We start from the raw sequence: 18,823 nt of genomic DNA, 5'->3' as shown, positions 1-18,823 counted from the left end.
TTTGATCAGGCAAATTAAACACAGTTAAAGCAAAAAACGAAAATCTTAAACAAAATAAAAATAAACACATTTAACATATGTAATTTTGATTTAGTATTTTGAACCAAAACTAATGAAAATCATAAAAACCAGAAAACGTTCAAAAAAAGCTGAGGGTAAAGTCAAGAATATTTCAGAAAAAAAATCCGGGAGTTGGTTTTTGCTGCAGAGATAAACCTACATACCCTCCCCCTTCGTCAACTATGATTGCTGAAAAGCTTACTATCAGAAAAATCGAAATGAAAAGTTGAAAAATTGAATGTTTATGAATTTTTCATTGATAATGTCACATTCGCATCTTCAGTTGCCATTGTCGGAGCATCCAATGTATAATTCATGTTCATTTTATCGATTTATTTAATTACACTTTATTTGTATATATTTGAAAATTCAATTTTTGTTCGTGCGTGCTTATTAACAAATTAAAAAAAAAAAAACTGCATTCTATTCATTAAATTTTATCAATTACTGTGGTACAAAACCAACAGAAATATGCACCCGCATCATACATAACACATGTATATATATTCTTCTGTTCTATTCTTGTGGTAAAACATGAATGCCAATCTCAGAGTGTATTTTTGATTTTTTTTATACTTTTTTTGTGCTCGATATGTAACCTCTCGATCATAAAATTGTCCATATTTTCATTCTTTTCTGTACTACAAATTTAGTCATGAATGTGAATTACTTTGATGTTTTGGCTCACTCAAAACCATTAAAATAGTAATCTGTTGTCTGTCATCTTCGTTTTATTTTCACAATATAGCCTTAATAAAAGCGTTTTTTTTGTCGGAGAAATTCTTAAATATTTATTGATATTGTGTGTCAGAAAAGCCTCAATATATTTATTACGCTTCCATTGAATTGGATTGAATCGCCTTGTGGAAAAAACGCAAACAAAACCCTCCTCCAACTCCTCTCACAACAAGCAATAAAAAATAAAGTGACAAAAACACTGCGAATTGAATTCATCACAGAATGGAACCGAAATGTATCGAGCGTAGAGTGTGTTTTGGATTAGTATTATACAATGGCGTCACTGTCAGTACGATTCAATAATAACTGTTTTGGATGGATTGCATTCTATTTTCGATTGATATTTGAGCAAACAAAGACTTAATTCGTATGGTTAAAACGCAATTGAGAAAATGTAAAACAATGACGATTACGGTGCAGATGTTGATATTAAATGTGTTTACCAGCGGAAAATTGAAATTTATGTTTTCATTTGTTAAATTAGATTCGATTCATCTTCAAACATAGAGAAAAAACATAGCCTACGTCATTCGATGAAGACATTTTCTGTACAAATTTGTAGGATTTGAACAAGCCAATCATCATGTGATCGTTGTATGTGTGCGTGTCTGAGTGATATATTGTCACAAAGGAAAAAAAAAACAAACAAACACCAGACACTTTTCATTTGAATATCGCTCGAACGTCTTCGAGTTTCATCCAATTAGGCTTTGAAATAGGTTTGTAACGTTCCTCTGATTGCACGTGAAGAGCGTACCATCGCCTAAATGCTGATTGCAATATACAATTGTCATTTATACGGTTGCAACTATGGCATCATTATTTATGAGCATGTATCGTGTATTTGTGTCACTTCCTATGCCATATTCTTTAAAATAACATGCACTGTGTGCATAAGATGCCATAATAACAGCAACACAACAATCCATGGCAATCAGGCACTGGAACTATTTTCTTTTTCAGGTTCATAACATAAAAATAATTGCAATTTACTACTTTACCATTTCGTTCCAACTTTGATACACTCTCGGTACCTGTATTTACTTATTTATTTCATATGCATGGAACTGAACTGAGGCTCAGTCTTGGAGTGCATTTGTGGAAAAATGGCAAAAACAGTTTACTCAAAACTATATATCACATTACATATGGAATACACACTATTCCAATCCAAATTTATCGTTCGGACGGAGATTTTCTGATGTTATTGAATTATTTCAAATGAATATTTGTTGTTTGTATTTTGGTTCGCAGTTGAATGCTTGAAAATCAAAATGATCTCAAACATATTATCAATTTCATGCGAGTAACATGAAACAAGAGATATCATGTAAGTTTTCATGTTTTCCGAGTATGAATTGTAAGCGATTACAAAATTACGATAGACATAAGCCGCCCAAATTTATTCGGAAATTATGAAAACGTACACATTTCAATTCTATTTTGCCTCATCATTAATTTGCAATCATAGCTTATAAAAAATATGTCATCGTGAACTAGATATTGGGTCTAAAATACTTCACTCCAGTTGGCGATCACTTGAGTGGAAGTCTGTTTGCAACGAGTGAATACACAAAGAGTTTTGTAAAATGAAAAAAAAATGCATTCAATTTTTAATGTCGAAAAACCAACCCTACACACTTCAACCAAAAAAAAAGATTTTGCTTGAATTGGTTTGAAATTCCATTTGTTTTGCCACTTTTGTTCGAGTTTTTTTGCCACTTTATTTTTTTCAGTTTTACATTTCAAAATCATCAGTTGAGTGAATAAAATCGGAAGTGAGTGAGATATTTTTCCGTTTTGATATGGAAATGTATTCGTTTTCTTCTTGTTTTTTTTTTCGTTTATACTTTGTTGAAATGAGTGGCATGGGGTTTGAAAAGAAACTTTCCACGTTTGAATTTGTAATCTGGATTCCGTCGAAGTACATTATCGCACACAGACACACAAAACGTAACATATATACATTCGGTACTACATTGAATCATGTTTATTTGTCTACTCTCTTCACCATCTCCTTCTGCTCGCAAAAAGGGTATATTTTTCTTACCTTTTTCTTGTATGCAATTCTCGTGTGCTCACTAAGTGTTGTTTGCTTTGTTCGCTGCGTAAACAAAATCTTTCATAAGCTCATTCAATGGATGATGAATTCGTGTGCTATCGTGTTTATATGTTGGCAGACAGTTTGTATTGATTTATCAATCACACAAAAAAAAAATTATGGATTATAATCGATGTTTGTTTTGAATTGATATCGATTGTTCATATAGCAAAGAGTCAACGGCTATCTATGTTGCGCGCGCCCGACTGCCCGCACACACAACGTTTTTGTTGTTGCAATGAGGCCGACGTTGTCGTTGCACCAGCAATTTTAATTCGATTAACTAAACTTGACGTTAATATTTAATACATGAAAAACCCTAAATCGATTCTGTTGACATGTATTGTTTTACAAAGCATTTACACACATCGAGAAAATAATATTTCCGTTTTGAACAAAAAAAAAAAATGAATTCGAGAAAATATTTCCAAAACACTTAAAGATTTAACACTAGAAATTGTACATTAATTTTAAAGGGATTACGCTGTTGATAATTGCCCCTTTTTTCATAAATAACGATACATCGAATTCGGTCAATGAACTTGTATGCCTTCAAGTGCCTATTTATCTCGTTCGCTGCGTCTATAGCGTACAATTCTATAAATTATGTCTTTATTGCTATTGGATGAATTATCGCTTTGTCTATCTCAAAAACACTGACTGATCCATAAAAAGAGAAATGGAAATATCTTCGTTGAAATTAGTCAATAGTCGACTTTTCACGCAATATTCAGCATTCGTACGATTGAAAATGTTGACGGCAATACTCCAAATTATGTACTAAAGTATTTTCATGAAAAGCGTCTTGTGTTATCATAATCACATACATGGGAAAATGATTGCATGTATGTAATTTGCGTTGTACGATTTGTTGAATGTGTGCGTTTGCCGTGCGGCTAGCCGCATCATACAGTCATTTAAGTAATACACTTGTAATAAGCATTGAATAGAAAACTCATGTTTTTCCATGTCTATAGTGTATATTGCGATGTATACAAAGAGACGACGGCGTACGGTTGATGTGTGTACACTATACACGGTACACTGTACACAAGTATGTTCACTTCCTTTTGTGTTGTTAGCTTTCGCACATGGTTGATGCTATTCAATATGTTTTCCATCCGTTTTGATTCAGACGCTTGCGTTTCGATGCAATATATGAGCAGCAAACATGCTTCGATCGAGAGAAGAAAAAATAAAGGATTTTACATTGTATGGGAATTTTGTTTTGTATTTGGCCGACATATATAGAGAGGTGTTTGTATGCGGATGTATGATTGTCGGATGACCTGCGCATTGCCGGCGACAGTCAGACAAACGCGTGCTTTTCACAGCCGCCACTGACAACAATTTTCCGTTTTTTTTAATGCAACGGAATGAACGTTACGTGTAAAATTGTTAGTAAAAACAGATAAAGATACTCGAACTTTCATTGTATATATGGAAACGTTACTTGTATACCGAATCTTTTTTTTTGGTGGATTAGTTTGCTAGTTGTATCTCTCTATTCGGAACAACATTCGTATTCAATGCAACGGATACTTCTCATCAGTGCTCGACCGAGTACAGTATCTTATTCATTGGTGATAGAGAAAATGCATCATATTTAGAGATAGCAAGCGAAAGGGATGAGAAAAGGAATGAGAAAAAACTTTAGAAAAATTGTAATCCGCGAACGCGAAAAGACATAAATGAGATCTCGAATGACTAAAACCCACAAATCGGGTCAATGAATCATCCACATTCAATGCAATTTTCCATTGTGTGATTTTTGAGTGGTGCGTCGCATTTTCGCAAGTGTGTGTGGTTTTATCGCAACACAGTTCAAAACGATAAAATCGTGCCTGAGATGATATAAATTTTTCTTCATAAAATGCATGAAAAGATAGCAGCAACTATCGAACACAATGTCTGATTATGATGATTATTGATTATTATTTGAAGCATTTTCTTCTAAGCTCACTCAATCCCGATTTCAATTCAAAGTTGTCAAAGCGAATGAGAGAAAAAAAAGAAGCTTCAATTCAAACAAACCGACTAAGATTGAACTAAATACGAAAAATGTGAATGGCCTTTTCAACTTCCCCATTTCAATGCAGTAAAATGTTGTAATCTTATCTCACGCTGACAAAGTTTTAAAATTAAAACTGACAATGAAAAGGTTTGTCACACACAAAATGAGATCATCCACGCTTTTGACATTCATTTTATCTGAATAATCCCGTACATTCATTTAAACGCTTCGTTGAAGTTCCATTAAATTTTCTGTGCAGTCCATTTTACAATTTGTTTCTTTCTTCTTATTCCCATTCACTCGACAGCATCAATGGAATAAAAGTGAACAGATTTAATTGAAATTTCGATATTCGAGATTTTCAACCTTAATATCCACTTAATTAAATTACAAGTTGTATAATTTCCGAAGGTAGAGCGAACAAAAAAAAATTACACGATCGAATGTGTTGCGCAGATATATTATTATTACTATTGTTGTTGCTTTAGTCTTTCTATCTTTCTATCCACGTACCACATGCTCTTAACAATATGTGCTAACTCATTTAAACGGTATGCAAACGGTACACGTATTCAAATCAATTTTCGAAATAAAAAGATATGCTATCGCCAAGCAAAAAAGAGAGTACAACGACTCGAGTGAAAACAAAAAAAAACCAACCGAATAACCGATATTTCGTTCAAGGCAACAAACACGATGTATCGACGTACTTTCATTTTTATCTATGAATGAAAAGAAATTCCAGACACAAACGAGTAGCAATCGTATCATTATATTTATTGTTGGTTGTGTCGATCATATTGTGGATTGACGACGCGTCGGCAAAAAAATTCGTCGGCAAAATATTGGCACGAAAGGAAAATCATCAGAAGTGAGACACTATTAAATAAAATAAAAACTCGAATGCCATACAATATTTATTCGGATATATGTAATGATAATCATGGATTCAATGTGAAGACTTTGAATTACAGAAGCTTCAAATCGTGCACACAACACACATTGGTCACGAATGCTGTGTTGAATTTTAAGCAGCTCCTTTCCCATTTATTTTTCTTTTTCGGATGTCTTTAGCGTCAGTTAAAATCTCTGTGGACAAGAGAGACAGACAAATATGGGATTTTTTTTCTCACACAAAAGAGCTTGAACTGTTTATAATCACATCTGAAACAAAAAATATTGTAATGGACATGCACATGTGTGAAATTCACAAGTAATTTAATTAGCATCGTATTTCGTTCGTTTTGCATACTTTGTGACAAGTCGAATGGCATAATAAAAAAAAAAATGCGAACAAAACAGAAAACTCTGAAATCGTGTTGCTCCACTAAACACTTTTCACTTGCGTTTCGATTGTGCCATCCCATAATTTCATGCAATCATAATAATGGAAATAAGATCTCATAAAAATATGCCATTTCAATGGAAATTGAAATTCATTTTCGTTGGTCGTAAAATGTCAAAGACCTTTTCAGTTTCGTTTTTCGGATAAATAAAAGCGCGTTTTTGTTTCGCGTTGTCTTTGGTCAACAAATCAAACCGACGACACTCGGATGACCCGAACAAAAGAACAACGATGACGACTGCCACTTGACGGACAAAAATAAATGTTTTCATTTAAAAATCATGTCGCTTTTATTCCATTGTTTTTCGGTCGCGGTATTCGAATTGTGCAAAAATAATTAACTCTTTTGCCATTGTTGTAATAATAACGATTATGTCCGGTTCAATATGTCTCTCTCTCTCTCTCATTTCGGCGAGCAATGTGTCAAATTCTTCGTCTGTTATGTTGAGACCTTTTTTGTGTAGTGAAAGTGTTCAAACAAAAATGTTATTTCGATTTTTGTTTTGAATGCATAAAACGGAATCATTTAGTAAACCGTTTCTTTTTGAATATTGATTTTGTTTTGCGTGGTTTTTTTTTGTTCACTCGTTTTTTTCTGTTCAACGAACGCATTTTAATAAATGAAATTAAATTTTTATTTTTAATTTTCGCAAAGGTTTGTCATCATTTCGAAAGTAAAACTAATCCGTTTTCTTCTATCTTTTCTCTCTCCATCTTTTACTCTTCCTTGAATAATTCTCAATCGAATTTCTGATTCTCATTAATTCCATTGAGTGATGCCATATGATTTTGTAAAATCATGAACATCATTCGTTTCAAGATTGAAGCCATCTCTCTTTCCTCGGCATTATCAAATGTGGCACATGCATATTATTATTGAGTGCTTTGGATTCGGATGACAACAAAAATCAAACAAGGTCATTTCTAGCGAATACGATCAACGCTGCCTCATGAAAATTGAATATCACATATATACACACACGGGAGAAAGAGAAAAAGCCACTTAAAATATAAGCACATTTAAATAAATTTCTCTAGTATTTTTTTTTCTCTTTTGGTTTTTCGTATTGCGTTTGTTGTTGGGATTTTTTTTTTCGTTTGCTTTTTTTGGTATTTTTATGAGTTTTTGGTCGTGTATTTTATGGCAGCAAAAATGCGATTCTGTTTGTGATCAATTATCGGTTGGCCGTTGGTTATCCAGCCTCAAAAATGGTGTTATGATTATGCGTGACAATACAGCTGCGAGACCAAACTCTCTCATAACACACAGAGAGAAATGTAGTCGACTGGATTGGAATTCGGTCAGCGGCCACATTAAAAATATATGACAGCAAAGAGTGGAAAAAAAGAGCACACATTCGATGAGCGCGCTAACCTACACACGCAAGCGCGGTCGCGCGCACCATTCTTTGGACAATTTAAAGAAATCAAACTCGCTTGCTTTGGTGATTATCGCGCAACGTGTCATCTGGCGACTTAACGAAATTAAATAAACGATTATGTGACTCAATCTTCGTCATGCACCCACCCGAGCACGATGCATTTTTCAACTCTATGGCATACGGAAAAAGAGAAGAAAAAATGTGCTAGTGAGCGAAGATGTAAACATTTGTAGAAAGCAAGTTTTATCAAATACAAAGAGAACAACAACGAAACGGGGAAATAAAGCACCAAAAACTACGGAACATTGTTTTGTGTTATTTCTTCTGCTCTACAAAGTACACAAAGCCATTTGTACACCGATCATCTTCGTCGTCATCAAATCTTCAATGTTCTGCGGCTGCACTGTCCCCCCCACTCCATTGCACACCAGCGAAGAAAAGAAAGAAGAAAGCGATTGCTGAATGAAAAAGAAAAGCCACACTACTTTGCGCTGCTTTGCGCCGTTGATGTTGTGTTTGTGTATATCAATGCAAAGCCATTGAATAAACGTGATACGATTGTTGTTGTGTTTGTGAAAAATGCTGTTGCGAGCAAACCATGTTATTGGCAATGGCAATGACTACAAGCTCTCGCGTAAAAGTAGTGAAAGAAGAAATTTGTTGGCATTTCTTTTATTCGTTCTCTCATCTATCTCTTTCTCGTTCGCCCTATCGCCGTTCAATGCCATTGTTGATTCTGTGATCGTTCCAGGTAAAATATAAACCAAAGCATTGAAGAAGACCGGAATTCAATGTGGTACACATTGTATCACAAAACATCGATTGAACAACACTTAAAATTAAAAACGATCCGCAGTAACGCGCGTATTTTCAAGTGTGGAAAAACCAAAAAAATATTGTGTTTTTTTTTGGGTTTCGTATAAAGTTCTAAATTGAAGAAAAGAAAGACGATTTGTAATTAAAATTTGAGTCTCGTTTGTTTTGAATATCGTTAGCGATATCGTTTAAATTTAAGTGATTTTTTTTTATAAAAAAGTAGAATTCTACTTTTATTTTTGAGGTAAGAAAATAGAAGACCACCAAGCTCATTTGAGAAATTATAAAGATAAAAAAAAAACACGAAATCAGGCAAAGTGTTTGCAAGTGCTGATTTATCTGTTCATAATGGAAATTAAGAGTGCTTCAATTTTAATTGATAATCAACATCAAAATCGGTCAATGGAATTTTCGTACTGCTTTTGTTCTGTGTCAATTTTGGTTTTATTGTTGTTTTTTTTTTTGCCAACTCAACAGACGTTAAGCATTTTGATTTTGTTCGGCGCACTTTTTCTCTCTTTTTGTTTTGTACAAATCGCGGTGCGTGCTCAAAAACTAATTGAAAAAACACACACACTAAAAAAAAGAAAGTTTTTGTTTTATTATTTGCGCTCCATTAAAAATAACATCCACTTGCAAATCGATGATCATTGTTAAGGCGACGATAGTTTTATTTTCAACGATCACTTGCCCCAATTGCAATGGTACACACCTTAAAGTCTCGACGCCAAATCAAACGGAAACACATTTTTTTATTTATTGAAGAAAGAATTATTTGTGTACAAACGGTTCCGTGTTTGCATGAAATTAGCTATCGACATGTTTGTTCGCTTATTCTGTTGTCATCATTGCGAATTTTTAAATGCAAATAAAAGAAAACTATTTCGCAAGTATCAATGTTAGTTTTGATTGAAATTAGTTCATCCGTTGGCGAAATAAAAACCGTTTTAAAAATAGTAAAGAGGAGAGGGAGAGAGAGAGAAATAACACGCACAAATGAGAAGAAGCAACAACATCCAAATCGGACAATGTATATAAAAGTAAATAAAATGAGCAATGAAAAATAAAAAAAATAAAATCTACACGCTGCTGCAATCACCCAATTTATCTGAAGCGCATAAAAGCTAACGCGTGAGCATAACGTTCCATCGCGCACACATATGATTATAAATATTTATACTTGAATTGAAATCCATCTGACCTACTTTGGGTCTGGTATATCTGAGGTGTGCTGCCAACTAGATGGAAAAGAAATAAACACGAAGACCACGGTGAAGACGACGACGGCGACGACAAAAAAACTGTTTGCTACCACACAACAAACGGAATAAAATATAATACCTTTAATCCAAAACGAAAGATGAAATAAAAAAATAAAAAAAGAATGAAGCAACAGTAACACCGAAGAAGCTGGCAAATGATAGAAGCAAATAGAAAGAAAAGAAGAAAGAAAAACTTGTAATCTTTTAACTGTTTGTTAAAAATACAAATAAATCGTGTGTAAGTGAAATAAAAGAACAGCAGCGCTTGGGCGCACGTAACCTATCTTACGAAGTGTGTATATTCGAAATGCATATATGCAGAGAGCGTGTGGTTCGAGAGATGATGAAGGCAAATTGCGCGCGCGAGTCTCTGAATGGTATCCACACACACGCGCGCACGGGTATAGCTTTTTCTATTTTGAACGACGCATTTTACACGATTCACTTGGATCCATCACATTCACAACAAATGATTAAGATAAATAACAGCTCATCCGAAATGTATCTGCTTTGCATTTTCAAGAGAAACGACAATAAACCGTATGTGGTTTTGGTACTTTCGCTTTTGTGTCTTAACGGCACACTTACAATTTCTATCTTTCTTTCTCTATTCAAATATAGAGACGGTTCGCGGTCATCAATGTGCGTCAATGTGTTCATCTTATTTTCGTGATGTGTGCGCGTGTATGTGTTTGTGACGCGCTTTAAAGTACATGCTTAAATTCATACCAATCGTCAAACAAGCATAGTGAAAGAACAACAACATCGTGTTTATATTGAAAGAAGGAAATTACTGCACTTTAAAGATTAGCATATATGACAAATGAGCTGCCGACTCAAAAGCCAAACCTAGTCACAATCACATTAATTTCTCTCTCTCTCTCTTTAAAATTCTACTTTAGGTTTTCTTAATAAAAAAAAATCTTCATGGTAAATTGCGATAGTAAACACCTCGAAAGCGGATTTAAATCCACTTGTTGGACGGATGATTCATTCATTGCCACTTGAACTGTACACACGCTCCCTCTCTTCCTCATTATCTTGATTTTTTGCTTTTGTTTTCATTGTTGTTGTTGCTACTGCTCAAATTCCGACACGTTTGTGCCACTATCGTCGTTGTCGTCTTCGCCAATGTATTTTCATTAAATTCGCTCGTTTGATCGAGAAAAAAAATCAGAGAGAGAGAGAGAAAAAAAGAAGCATATTAACCGGATATCAATTTAAAACATCAATTTCGTTCCATTGCATTGCGCGTCCTCTTTTGAAGCAACTATTTCTAGTAACCCAGTTTTTCAGTTCTTTTGGTTCAGCTCTATCGCACAGCTGCGCGCACAATTTCTCGATGTGTGTGTGTGTGCATATATTACGTCGATGGCCCCGTCTCATCTCATCAAATCCACACAAAAACCTGATTCTATTTTTCTAGGGAAATCGATCACACACGTACAAAAATTACGTATGCATCTTATCTAAGATTCGTAGGCCATTCTTAATGTGGCTACAGACCATTTCTTACTGCCTTCGATTTTTTTCTTCTTTAAATTTAATCCGTCGACAAATTCATGGCCGAAAATTCCATAAAAAAACAACAAATTGACTTAAAAACGCTCTCACACTTTTAAATTAAAAAAAAAACGATTAATTTATTCACACTTGTTTTGATATCATAATGACATACACATTCGTACGCATTTTTTTTTCGTTCGTTTCCGAAGTAGAAATGATGAGTAAAACGGCTTGTCAACCAGTCGATTGGGAATGGAAAGTGGTTACGGATGAAAGTTGCCTTCAAAGTCAAAATTAGACATTCGATTTGTTTTTTTTTATTTGAATTCTATTAATTGTGTGTGTATGCTTCTTTTTCTAGCTTACCATATATGCCGTAGCTCTCTCATTCTGATCGCATTTACATATTATTTTAGTGGAATTTTTCTTTCTCATTTCTGATGCTATTTTCATTTCACTGTGTCGCGTCCATTTATCATATCGATTGATGATTGAACGCGTGGCCACTATCGCCTAACATCCAGTTCGAAATCATTAGTTTTCTAGCCCATTATTTATACGCTTTTAATTCATGAGATTTGACCAATTTAACAAACCGTTCGATTTATTATTATTTTATCACACAAAAATCAAAAAAAACCTACCATTTCCAATTTTAATTTTCTCTCCTCGTTTCTTTTTCGTTGTAGATTTGAGATTGTATTCTAACGAAACAAAAAATATACAAAATGAAATTAACATTTTTGATTGAAATGCTTTTGATATTGATTATCATTGCGTTTGCAGCATCCAAACCACTCGATTCAGCTAACGGTAACTAAATTTAAATGTTTTTTTCTATGCCGGAATTAATAATTCCGAATGGGAACAAAAATGGCATTCTGAAAAATTGTGTTCTATTTTTTTTTGTGTGGTTATGAAGAGAGTCGTGCCACAAAAACCAAAGGTGCATTGAAACAAGCCGCCGTTCCACCAGCCCCTGCAGTTGAAGTTGCATCTGTTGCAACACCCGCCGCCGCTGCCGCAGCCGATGATGATGATGATGTTGTTGACCTTTTCGGATTCGGTATTTTTGAACACATTTGATTTTTTTTGCACACATTACTCACATAGTTTTTAAGGCTTTTGGCTTTTAACCCCTTTCGGCTTTGATTTTGATTTTTGTTTGCTTGAGCTGCACAATACAATTAATGATATAAATGTAAAAAGTCGTGTCAAAATTCGTCTAAATTCATTTTCTCCTTTTGGGAACACTTTCTTGACATAAAAAAGTCGCAAATTACATCGCAGGTGGAGATGATGACGATGATGATGACGATGATGAAGACGAATCAGATGACGACGAAGGTGAATTAGAAGATGGTGAGTCTAAATTCAAAACGGCGATGAACAGTGGTCAATGCCGAATCGTTTTGTTATCTAAAAATATGATGACCCAGAATAGAAGATATTCATTTTATTATTATGACATTTCAATTGAAAAATCCCGATATATTTTTTTGTTCGTTTCAGATGACATCGATCTGCTCGATTTAGGTAAGTGCATTTTAGAAAATGCCATAGTTTAAGTCGAAACTTTGTGAATTACTAAAACCCGAGCTTCAAAATGTCCACTGGCTTTGAAAATCCAAACTAACATGCGAAACACTTCGTATTTTTAGCTGAAGATGTTGAAGAAGCTGCCGCTACGGGCGAAAGTGCACCGGCTGCAGCCGCAGCTGCCACAGCTTCTGACACAAAAAATCCAGAAACACCAGTCGCCGCCGCCCCAGCTCCTGCTGCAGCCGCAGTTGATTCGGAAGAAGACAGTGAAGACTTTGCTTTGTTAGGTGCGCTTTTTCTCCCAATTGCCTAAAGTAGATTTGGTCAATGTTTCTAAACACTCATTTTGATAACGCTTATTTTAAACTTGTTGACGATTTGTTTTAACCGTTTCATGAATGCTTATTATTTATTTGTATGCCGTATGTAAATGTTTATATTTGAATGGCACAGGCATTGGTGATGATCTCTTTGAAGCCTTCTTTGCCGATGATGAACCAGAAAAGAAAAAACCAGCTCCAGTCACTGTTGAAGTAATATCACCACCTGCTCCAGTAGTTGAACCACCAAAGCCAGCCGTCAAGAAAACCACCACCAAAAAAACATCGACAAAGAAAACTGCAACCAAAAAGGTCTCATCAACAGCCGCCCCACAAAAGGAACATTCTGAAACGGCCGAAAAAGAAAAACCACAATTCCAACACACACCAGCTCTCTTAGAATTGGCCCAACAAAATGACAAAGATGACTCCGCCGAGAAACTTGGCGATTCAACCGAAAAGGTATGGACAAATGCAAAAAGAAAATCTCAAAAAAGTATTCAACATTTTTTTTTCTTCTCGTATTTAAATTAGAATGAAACCAACAAAATGGAAGAGTCGGAAAATCTATTGGTTGACAATTTGGACGACAGCGAAGAAAGCGGTGACAATTTGATTGTTGTTTCAAGCTCTGAAGATACCAAACAACAAGATGAAGATGAAGATGACGAAGAACTTGTTTTGGATGATGAAGATGCTGCATTGGGCGAATCACTCGGCGATGAAGTGAACGATGCTAAAGAAAATGATGACAATATTGCAGCCGAAAGCAGCGTAGTTGAAACGGTCGTTGAAAAAGAAACACCAAAACCAGTTGTAAAGAAAACAAAAAAGAAGGACAAAGGTAAGAAAAAACCCAGAACCCATGTGAAAATGGATTTGATAATAATTCTTTTTTCTCTTTGCAGAAGAAGACGAAGGCATTTTGGATTTGGTTGTATCAGCCATCACTGGCGATGACGAAGATGAAGATAAAACCAAGCCCGAGGTATTTATTTGATATTTTGTTGACTTTTCGTAAATTGAAATAAAAGCGGTTCTAATTCAATCCATTGCATTTACAGACTGCAGAGAAAAGTGAAGACGATGAGGACGAGGCCGAAGAAGCCGATGATGAAGAAGAAGAAGACGAAGATGATGGTATGATAAGCATTCTTTGATCAATTTTCAAAGAAAAATTCAATGATTTGTTTTCATGTTTGCAGATGATGAAAAAACACCCGTCGAATCAGAAAATGATGAAGAAGATGAAAAAGAAGAAAACAGCGTAACAGACGAAGAACAAACCGAATTGGAATTGCTCAGCGAAACTTTGGGACTCACACGAAGTGAAAAACATTAACAGTTCGGAAAAACAAATTAACTACAAAAAAACTCACTCACAAAAAATACCACATTATTTAAGCGAGATTTAAACAGACGGAAATAGATGACAAAACATTCAATTGGTGCGATGAAACCCAACAAAATTTTTGAAAATACCTCAAAATTCGCCGATTTTTTTATAGATTAACGTAAATTATTTATTTATTTATTTAAAAAAGAAACTATTTAACTTATTTATTTATTTCGAGTCGTGAAGAGAATGAAACGATAGAACCGCAAAAAAAAACACAACAGCAAACAAATACTTTGATAACGTGAATCAAATGTCGAACAAAATAAAATAAAATGAACCACAACATACATTCCGTGTAAGAAAACAAATGTATATAAAATGAGCGATCGTAAACGGAACGAGTAAATTTAAAACAAAAGTCAATAATAATGTATTTTACCGAAATGTTTGCATAAATTTGAAATTTTCAGATACAAAAAATAGCACACATCTAACGATTTTATTTTGCATTCAAAAAATTTATCCGAAATTCAAATATTGTCACACTAAATCGATTCGATTTTCACCACACACACACTGGTGGTGAATATATGAACTGACAGTTGAACACAGAATTGAGGTTAAGTCAAAAATGTCAAATGCGAATAATAGACCATGTAAAACATAAACAGTCAAACAATAAAGAGAAAAAAAATCATTGCGAGAATTTAACCGCTTCCTTTTTTAAATTTATTTATTTATGTGTTTACCTTTTAAACCTTTTAAATATTTAAATATAATTGCGAGCTCATAATTGAATTAAAATATTCAAATTTTAGATGAAATTTAAAGAAATTATCATTTATTCATTCCTGGCTACTGTTTGAGTGCACAGCAAATGATATTTAACCATGAAATGTGTGGCCACTGGTAAAAATGCAACAAGTAAGTGCAGTAAATCCAACTAATTTTCCTCTGTTCGTACAATGGAATTGAACAATTTTAAATTTTTCGATTTAGTTTTGGCGAAAGCGATCCATTCGTTTGCTCGTATCGGAAATGAGTTGTATGTGGAAGCGGATTCTATTTCTGGTCTATCGTTGCGGACAGTCAATATGACAAAATCAGCCTTCGCTTCAGTTGTATTCAATTTAGATTTTTTCTCTAGTTTTGTCGTTAAGAATGCCGAAGAAAATCAATGTAAATTATCGATGAAATCGTGCCTTGGAGTTTTTCGCAATATGAAACAGGTTTGTACAATGTACATAATGCATTATTCGCAAAATCTCTGGTAAATTTCATTTATTCATTTCTATAGGTAGAGTCATTCACGATGTCATTGGATACAAAAACCTACAAAATGATTGTACAGTTTAAGTGCCGTTTAGGTATTTAATTTTGTCTTTGTACCCAATTTATGTATTTGATTTTGGATTCGTCTGTTTTGTTTAGAAACGATAAAAACACATCACATTTCCGTATTGGAGCAGGAGACATTGCAGGCCGCCTATGTTACAGATCGTTCACTCAATGTGCTTGCCGGTAATCATAAGCTATTCAGTAACATTGTTTCAAGTTTTAAGGCCAACGAAGAAGAGCTATCGATTATTGCAACAGAGAAAAATATAGTCGTTCAAAACTATGCAGAAGGTATACATGTTGATAATCGATTTGTGCGCTCGCAAATCACATTGAAGTAAGTGAAGTGAGAATTGAAACAAAATTCCAGCATAAATGACAGCGAAATATATTTTTCCAACTTTTTATTTTCAGATCAGACGAGTTTGAGAGCTTCACAATTAGCCAAAATACAACGATAACGTTTTGTATGCGAGAGCTTAGGGCCATTCTGAATTTTGCCGAATCGATGAACACAAGCATCTCAGCGAATTTCAATTGTGCTGGCGAGTGAGTGAACACCGTTCATTTGAATTTAATGTGAATTTGATGCATGTTTATTTTTGCAGGCCGGTGGTTTTTGTGATAAAAAATGTAGACCTATTCGAAGCAAATTTAGTGATGTCAACGCTATCGCCTGACGATGAATTGTCCGAATGTCAACGATCTCGATCTTTAGTTCAAATAAATTCACAACCAGATAATGTGGCCATTGAACGAACAAATGCCGATGATAACGATGAACAACATCAGGAGGACAATGTGAGCGGTTCGTCTGCGAAAAAGAGAAATTTATCAAATGGAACTGATTTTGAATTCGGAATAAGTAGACAAGTTGCGTTAGATGTGTTACGCAAAAAACGTAGAACATCAAATGATTGTCATGACACGAGAGTGCCACTGTTGGATTCATCGAATTCATCCGATCACAGAGAACAAGTACCACTACAACCGCCACCTATAGACCTGGAGAGTGAAAATATTGATGTGGTTTTCCAAGAAGACTCGATTCCAATGGATACATTGGATCAAGGTACGGTGGTCGGAGAAGATTCAGCAATGCAAGAGTTAAATGAGAGCGAAGTAAATGGACGCGACCATCGACCTTTTGTGCGACAAGTTTTCAAACGATGTTTCACGGGAAATACGCCACAACCTATGTCATATGGCCAAATATTGGCTGAAGCATCCGATGAAGAGTAATTTTATGATTTAAACATTATTTATATGATTTTTATAGCGTTGAAAAAATATATTATTAAATTTTAATCAACATTGTTGATAATATTTAAAATTGATGTAATAGTTTGCTTCAAATCAAAGCTAAAATTAAGGATGATAGTAAAAAATTACAAAAAAAAATTTAAGGTAAGGAAAAATATTTGTAAGTTCAAGCTAAAATAACCTTTTTATGATTCTGGCAAAAACTAAATCACCAAAAATATATTACAAACCAAAGAGTCGTTAATTAGATAATAAAATGTTGTAATTTATTTTTTAAAAAAATACGATTCAGTTCACTGCATCTCTAAATTTGTCAATCATTGATGTGGTTTCATATGCTTTGTCACCATTAAAACTTAGATTGAAGGAAATATTCACAAATCAGATAGTCAAGAGAAAAAAAGAAACATTTGCGGTCAGTTGATTTTTGAATAATGTAATTTGTAAAGTTGATGAATCACTCTAAGCCATGATCGAATGTTTTTATGTACAGCACACCAAAGCAAGTTCGATATTTGTATATTATAGTTGAAGACATTGCCATACTTATGCATGCCATACACATTGCACATGGTTTCAAGTGCGTTGCATATTTGATTTGGTTCCCAGTCGTAACAGGATGCACACATCGAGTCGCATTTTGACAACCCAAAGTACAGAGACAAAGCATATGAATGATTTGAATTCATTAATGGGTTTTATGTGCATGTCAGGTAGCAGCCGGTTAATGAATAAATAAAAAAAATCACAGCGAAAGTTAAAAGAATTCTATACACACACAAAAATCAAATCAATTTCCATATTTATACATTCATCAAGAACTTCTGTTTAAAAAATAAAATAAAATTCCTCTACACTTTGTGTCTGGAACGACACTGTGTACTGAATCAAAATGTAATTGCCGTATCGCCCAAAGGTAAATCACATTTTTATAATTTGTTATGACATTTATTTTCTTACATGTTTATGTTTTTCAAAAACTGCTTTTAAATTTCCTTTCATTAATAATTTTGATTATTATTCAATGTGAAACATTTGTGATTAGTATTAAAGTGAGCTACTACATCATTTGAAATATTGTGATATTTTTCTGTAAATTCTTGATTTGAAATTCATTTTTTTCTCGCGTACAAATGTTCAAATTCAGAATTGGATGACTCGTCTGAAGTCGTTTGATATGTATATGATCCGCGCCTTTGATTGTCCGGACTTTGATTAGAATGTGAACTCGTTAGAAATGATGTGTCCCATCCGCTCGAGCTGCTCGATCGAGAGTCAGTGTTCGACGACGAGAATATTATGCTTTCACTACCAGATGAGTTCCATGATAACTCAGATGGTGCCGATGAACCCGAGAGTTCTGAATTATTTGAATTTCGACTAGCATCCAAACCATTTTGTTTGGAATTTTCATCATAGCTCCATGACGATTCGGATGATGCCGATGAGCGACCGAATGTGGTATTACTAGAGATTTTACGATTCAATAGTCCCCCAAAAATTCTACGCGAAGAATTCGATCGGTAGTTTTCAGCATATGATTGGCTGCTCCAATCGTTGTGATTTTTTGAATCACTTTTTTCATCGTACGATTTTTTCTCGACATTTTCTGGCAAAAAATAAATAAAAATTGAAATCAATTGAATGGTATTCAGTTTAATTTATTCACAAAGATTGTCTAATTTTCGAAAAATCACACATACGTTGATCCATGCCTTAGTTCGAACTAAACTATCTCAATTTAAGTCAGCTTGCAATCGAAGCTGAAATAAAAGTGATCGATAAAAGAACTCTTTC

General features: G+C 34.2%; 3 protein-coding genes across 5 annotated transcripts; 2 read left to right on the top strand and 1 right to left on the bottom strand.

The window, feature by feature from the left end:
* The first annotated feature begins 8,458 nt into the window (after positions 1 to 8,458).
* Positions 8,459 to 15,136, top strand: LOC116349155 (coiled-coil domain-containing protein 1-like). 3 transcript variants are annotated; one of them, XM_031780451.1, is made up of 11 exons: positions 8,459 to 8,700; positions 11,914 to 12,037; positions 12,147 to 12,290; positions 12,515 to 12,586; positions 12,737 to 12,760; positions 12,886 to 13,053; positions 13,220 to 13,548; positions 13,621 to 13,930; positions 13,995 to 14,074; positions 14,151 to 14,226; positions 14,292 to 15,136. In XM_031780451.1, the coding sequence occupies exons 2-11, from the start codon at positions 11,953 to 11,955 to the stop codon at positions 14,426 to 14,428; spliced, it is 1,425 nt and encodes a 474-aa protein (XP_031636311.1). In that variant the 5' UTR covers positions 8,459 to 8,700; positions 11,914 to 11,952; the 3' UTR covers positions 14,429 to 15,136. The 3 variants fall into 3 exon arrangements, with proteins under 3 accessions (XP_031636311.1, XP_031636310.1, XP_031636309.1); XM_031780450.1 differs by having other exon boundaries at positions 12,497 to 12,571; XM_031780449.1 differs by having other exon boundaries at positions 12,497 to 12,586.
* A 63-nt stretch (positions 15,137 to 15,199) lies between these two features.
* On the top strand, positions 15,200 to 17,098 carry LOC116349156 (cell cycle checkpoint control protein RAD9A). Its single transcript, XM_031780452.1, has 6 exons — positions 15,200 to 15,349; positions 15,425 to 15,654; positions 15,723 to 15,792; positions 15,857 to 16,100; positions 16,178 to 16,312; positions 16,372 to 17,098. The coding sequence occupies exons 1-6, from the start codon at positions 15,316 to 15,318 to the stop codon at positions 17,003 to 17,005; spliced, it is 1,347 nt and encodes a 448-aa protein (XP_031636312.1). The 5' UTR covers positions 15,200 to 15,315; the 3' UTR covers positions 17,006 to 17,098.
* A 912-nt stretch (positions 17,099 to 18,010) lies between these two features.
* Positions 18,011 to 18,823, bottom strand: LOC116349222 (uncharacterized serine-rich protein C1E8.05-like). Its single transcript, XM_031780559.1, has 2 exons — positions 18,730 to 18,823; positions 18,011 to 18,635 (listed from the first exon to the last, which is right to left on the bottom strand). The coding sequence occupies exons 1-2, from the start codon at positions 18,737 to 18,739 to the stop codon at positions 18,139 to 18,141; spliced, it is 507 nt and encodes a 168-aa protein (XP_031636419.1). The 5' UTR covers positions 18,740 to 18,823; the 3' UTR covers positions 18,011 to 18,138.

This window comes from Contarinia nasturtii, unplaced genomic scaffold (genome assembly GCF_009176525.2).
Source record: "Contarinia nasturtii isolate CC-2019 unplaced genomic scaffold, AAFC_CNas_1.1 Cnas_scaffold_2806, whole genome shotgun sequence".
Lineage (NCBI taxonomy): Eukaryota > Metazoa > Arthropoda > Insecta > Diptera > Cecidomyiidae > Contarinia > Contarinia nasturtii.
This window is presented reverse-complemented; position numbering and strand designations above follow the sequence as displayed.

What these genes read in the sequence shown, in the direction of transcription:
- LOC116349155 (XM_031780449.1), top strand. Translation starts at nt 11,953, where the DNA reads ATGAAATTAACATTTTTGATTGAAATGCTTTTGATATTGATTATCATT. An exon ending in ACCACTCGATTCAGCTAACG is followed by an intron (nt 12,038 to 12,146) that starts GTAACTAAATTT and finishes GTGGTTATGAAG; the next exon opens with AGAGTCGTGCCACAAAAACC. An exon ending in CATCGATCTGCTCGATTTAG is followed by an intron (nt 12,761 to 12,885) that starts GTAAGTGCATTT and finishes TCGTATTTTTAG; the next exon opens with CTGAAGATGTTGAAGAAGCT.
- LOC116349156 (XM_031780452.1), top strand. Translation starts at nt 15,316, where the DNA reads ATGAAATGTGTGGCCACTGGTAAAAATGCAACAA. An exon ending in ACAGTTTAAGTGCCGTTTAG is followed by an intron (nt 15,793 to 15,856) that starts GTATTTAATTTT and finishes TGTTTTGTTTAG; the next exon opens with AAACGATAAAAACACATCAC. An exon ending in AATTTCAATTGTGCTGGCGA is followed by an intron (nt 16,313 to 16,371) that starts GTGAGTGAACAC and finishes TTATTTTTGCAG; the next exon opens with GCCGGTGGTTTTTGTGATAA.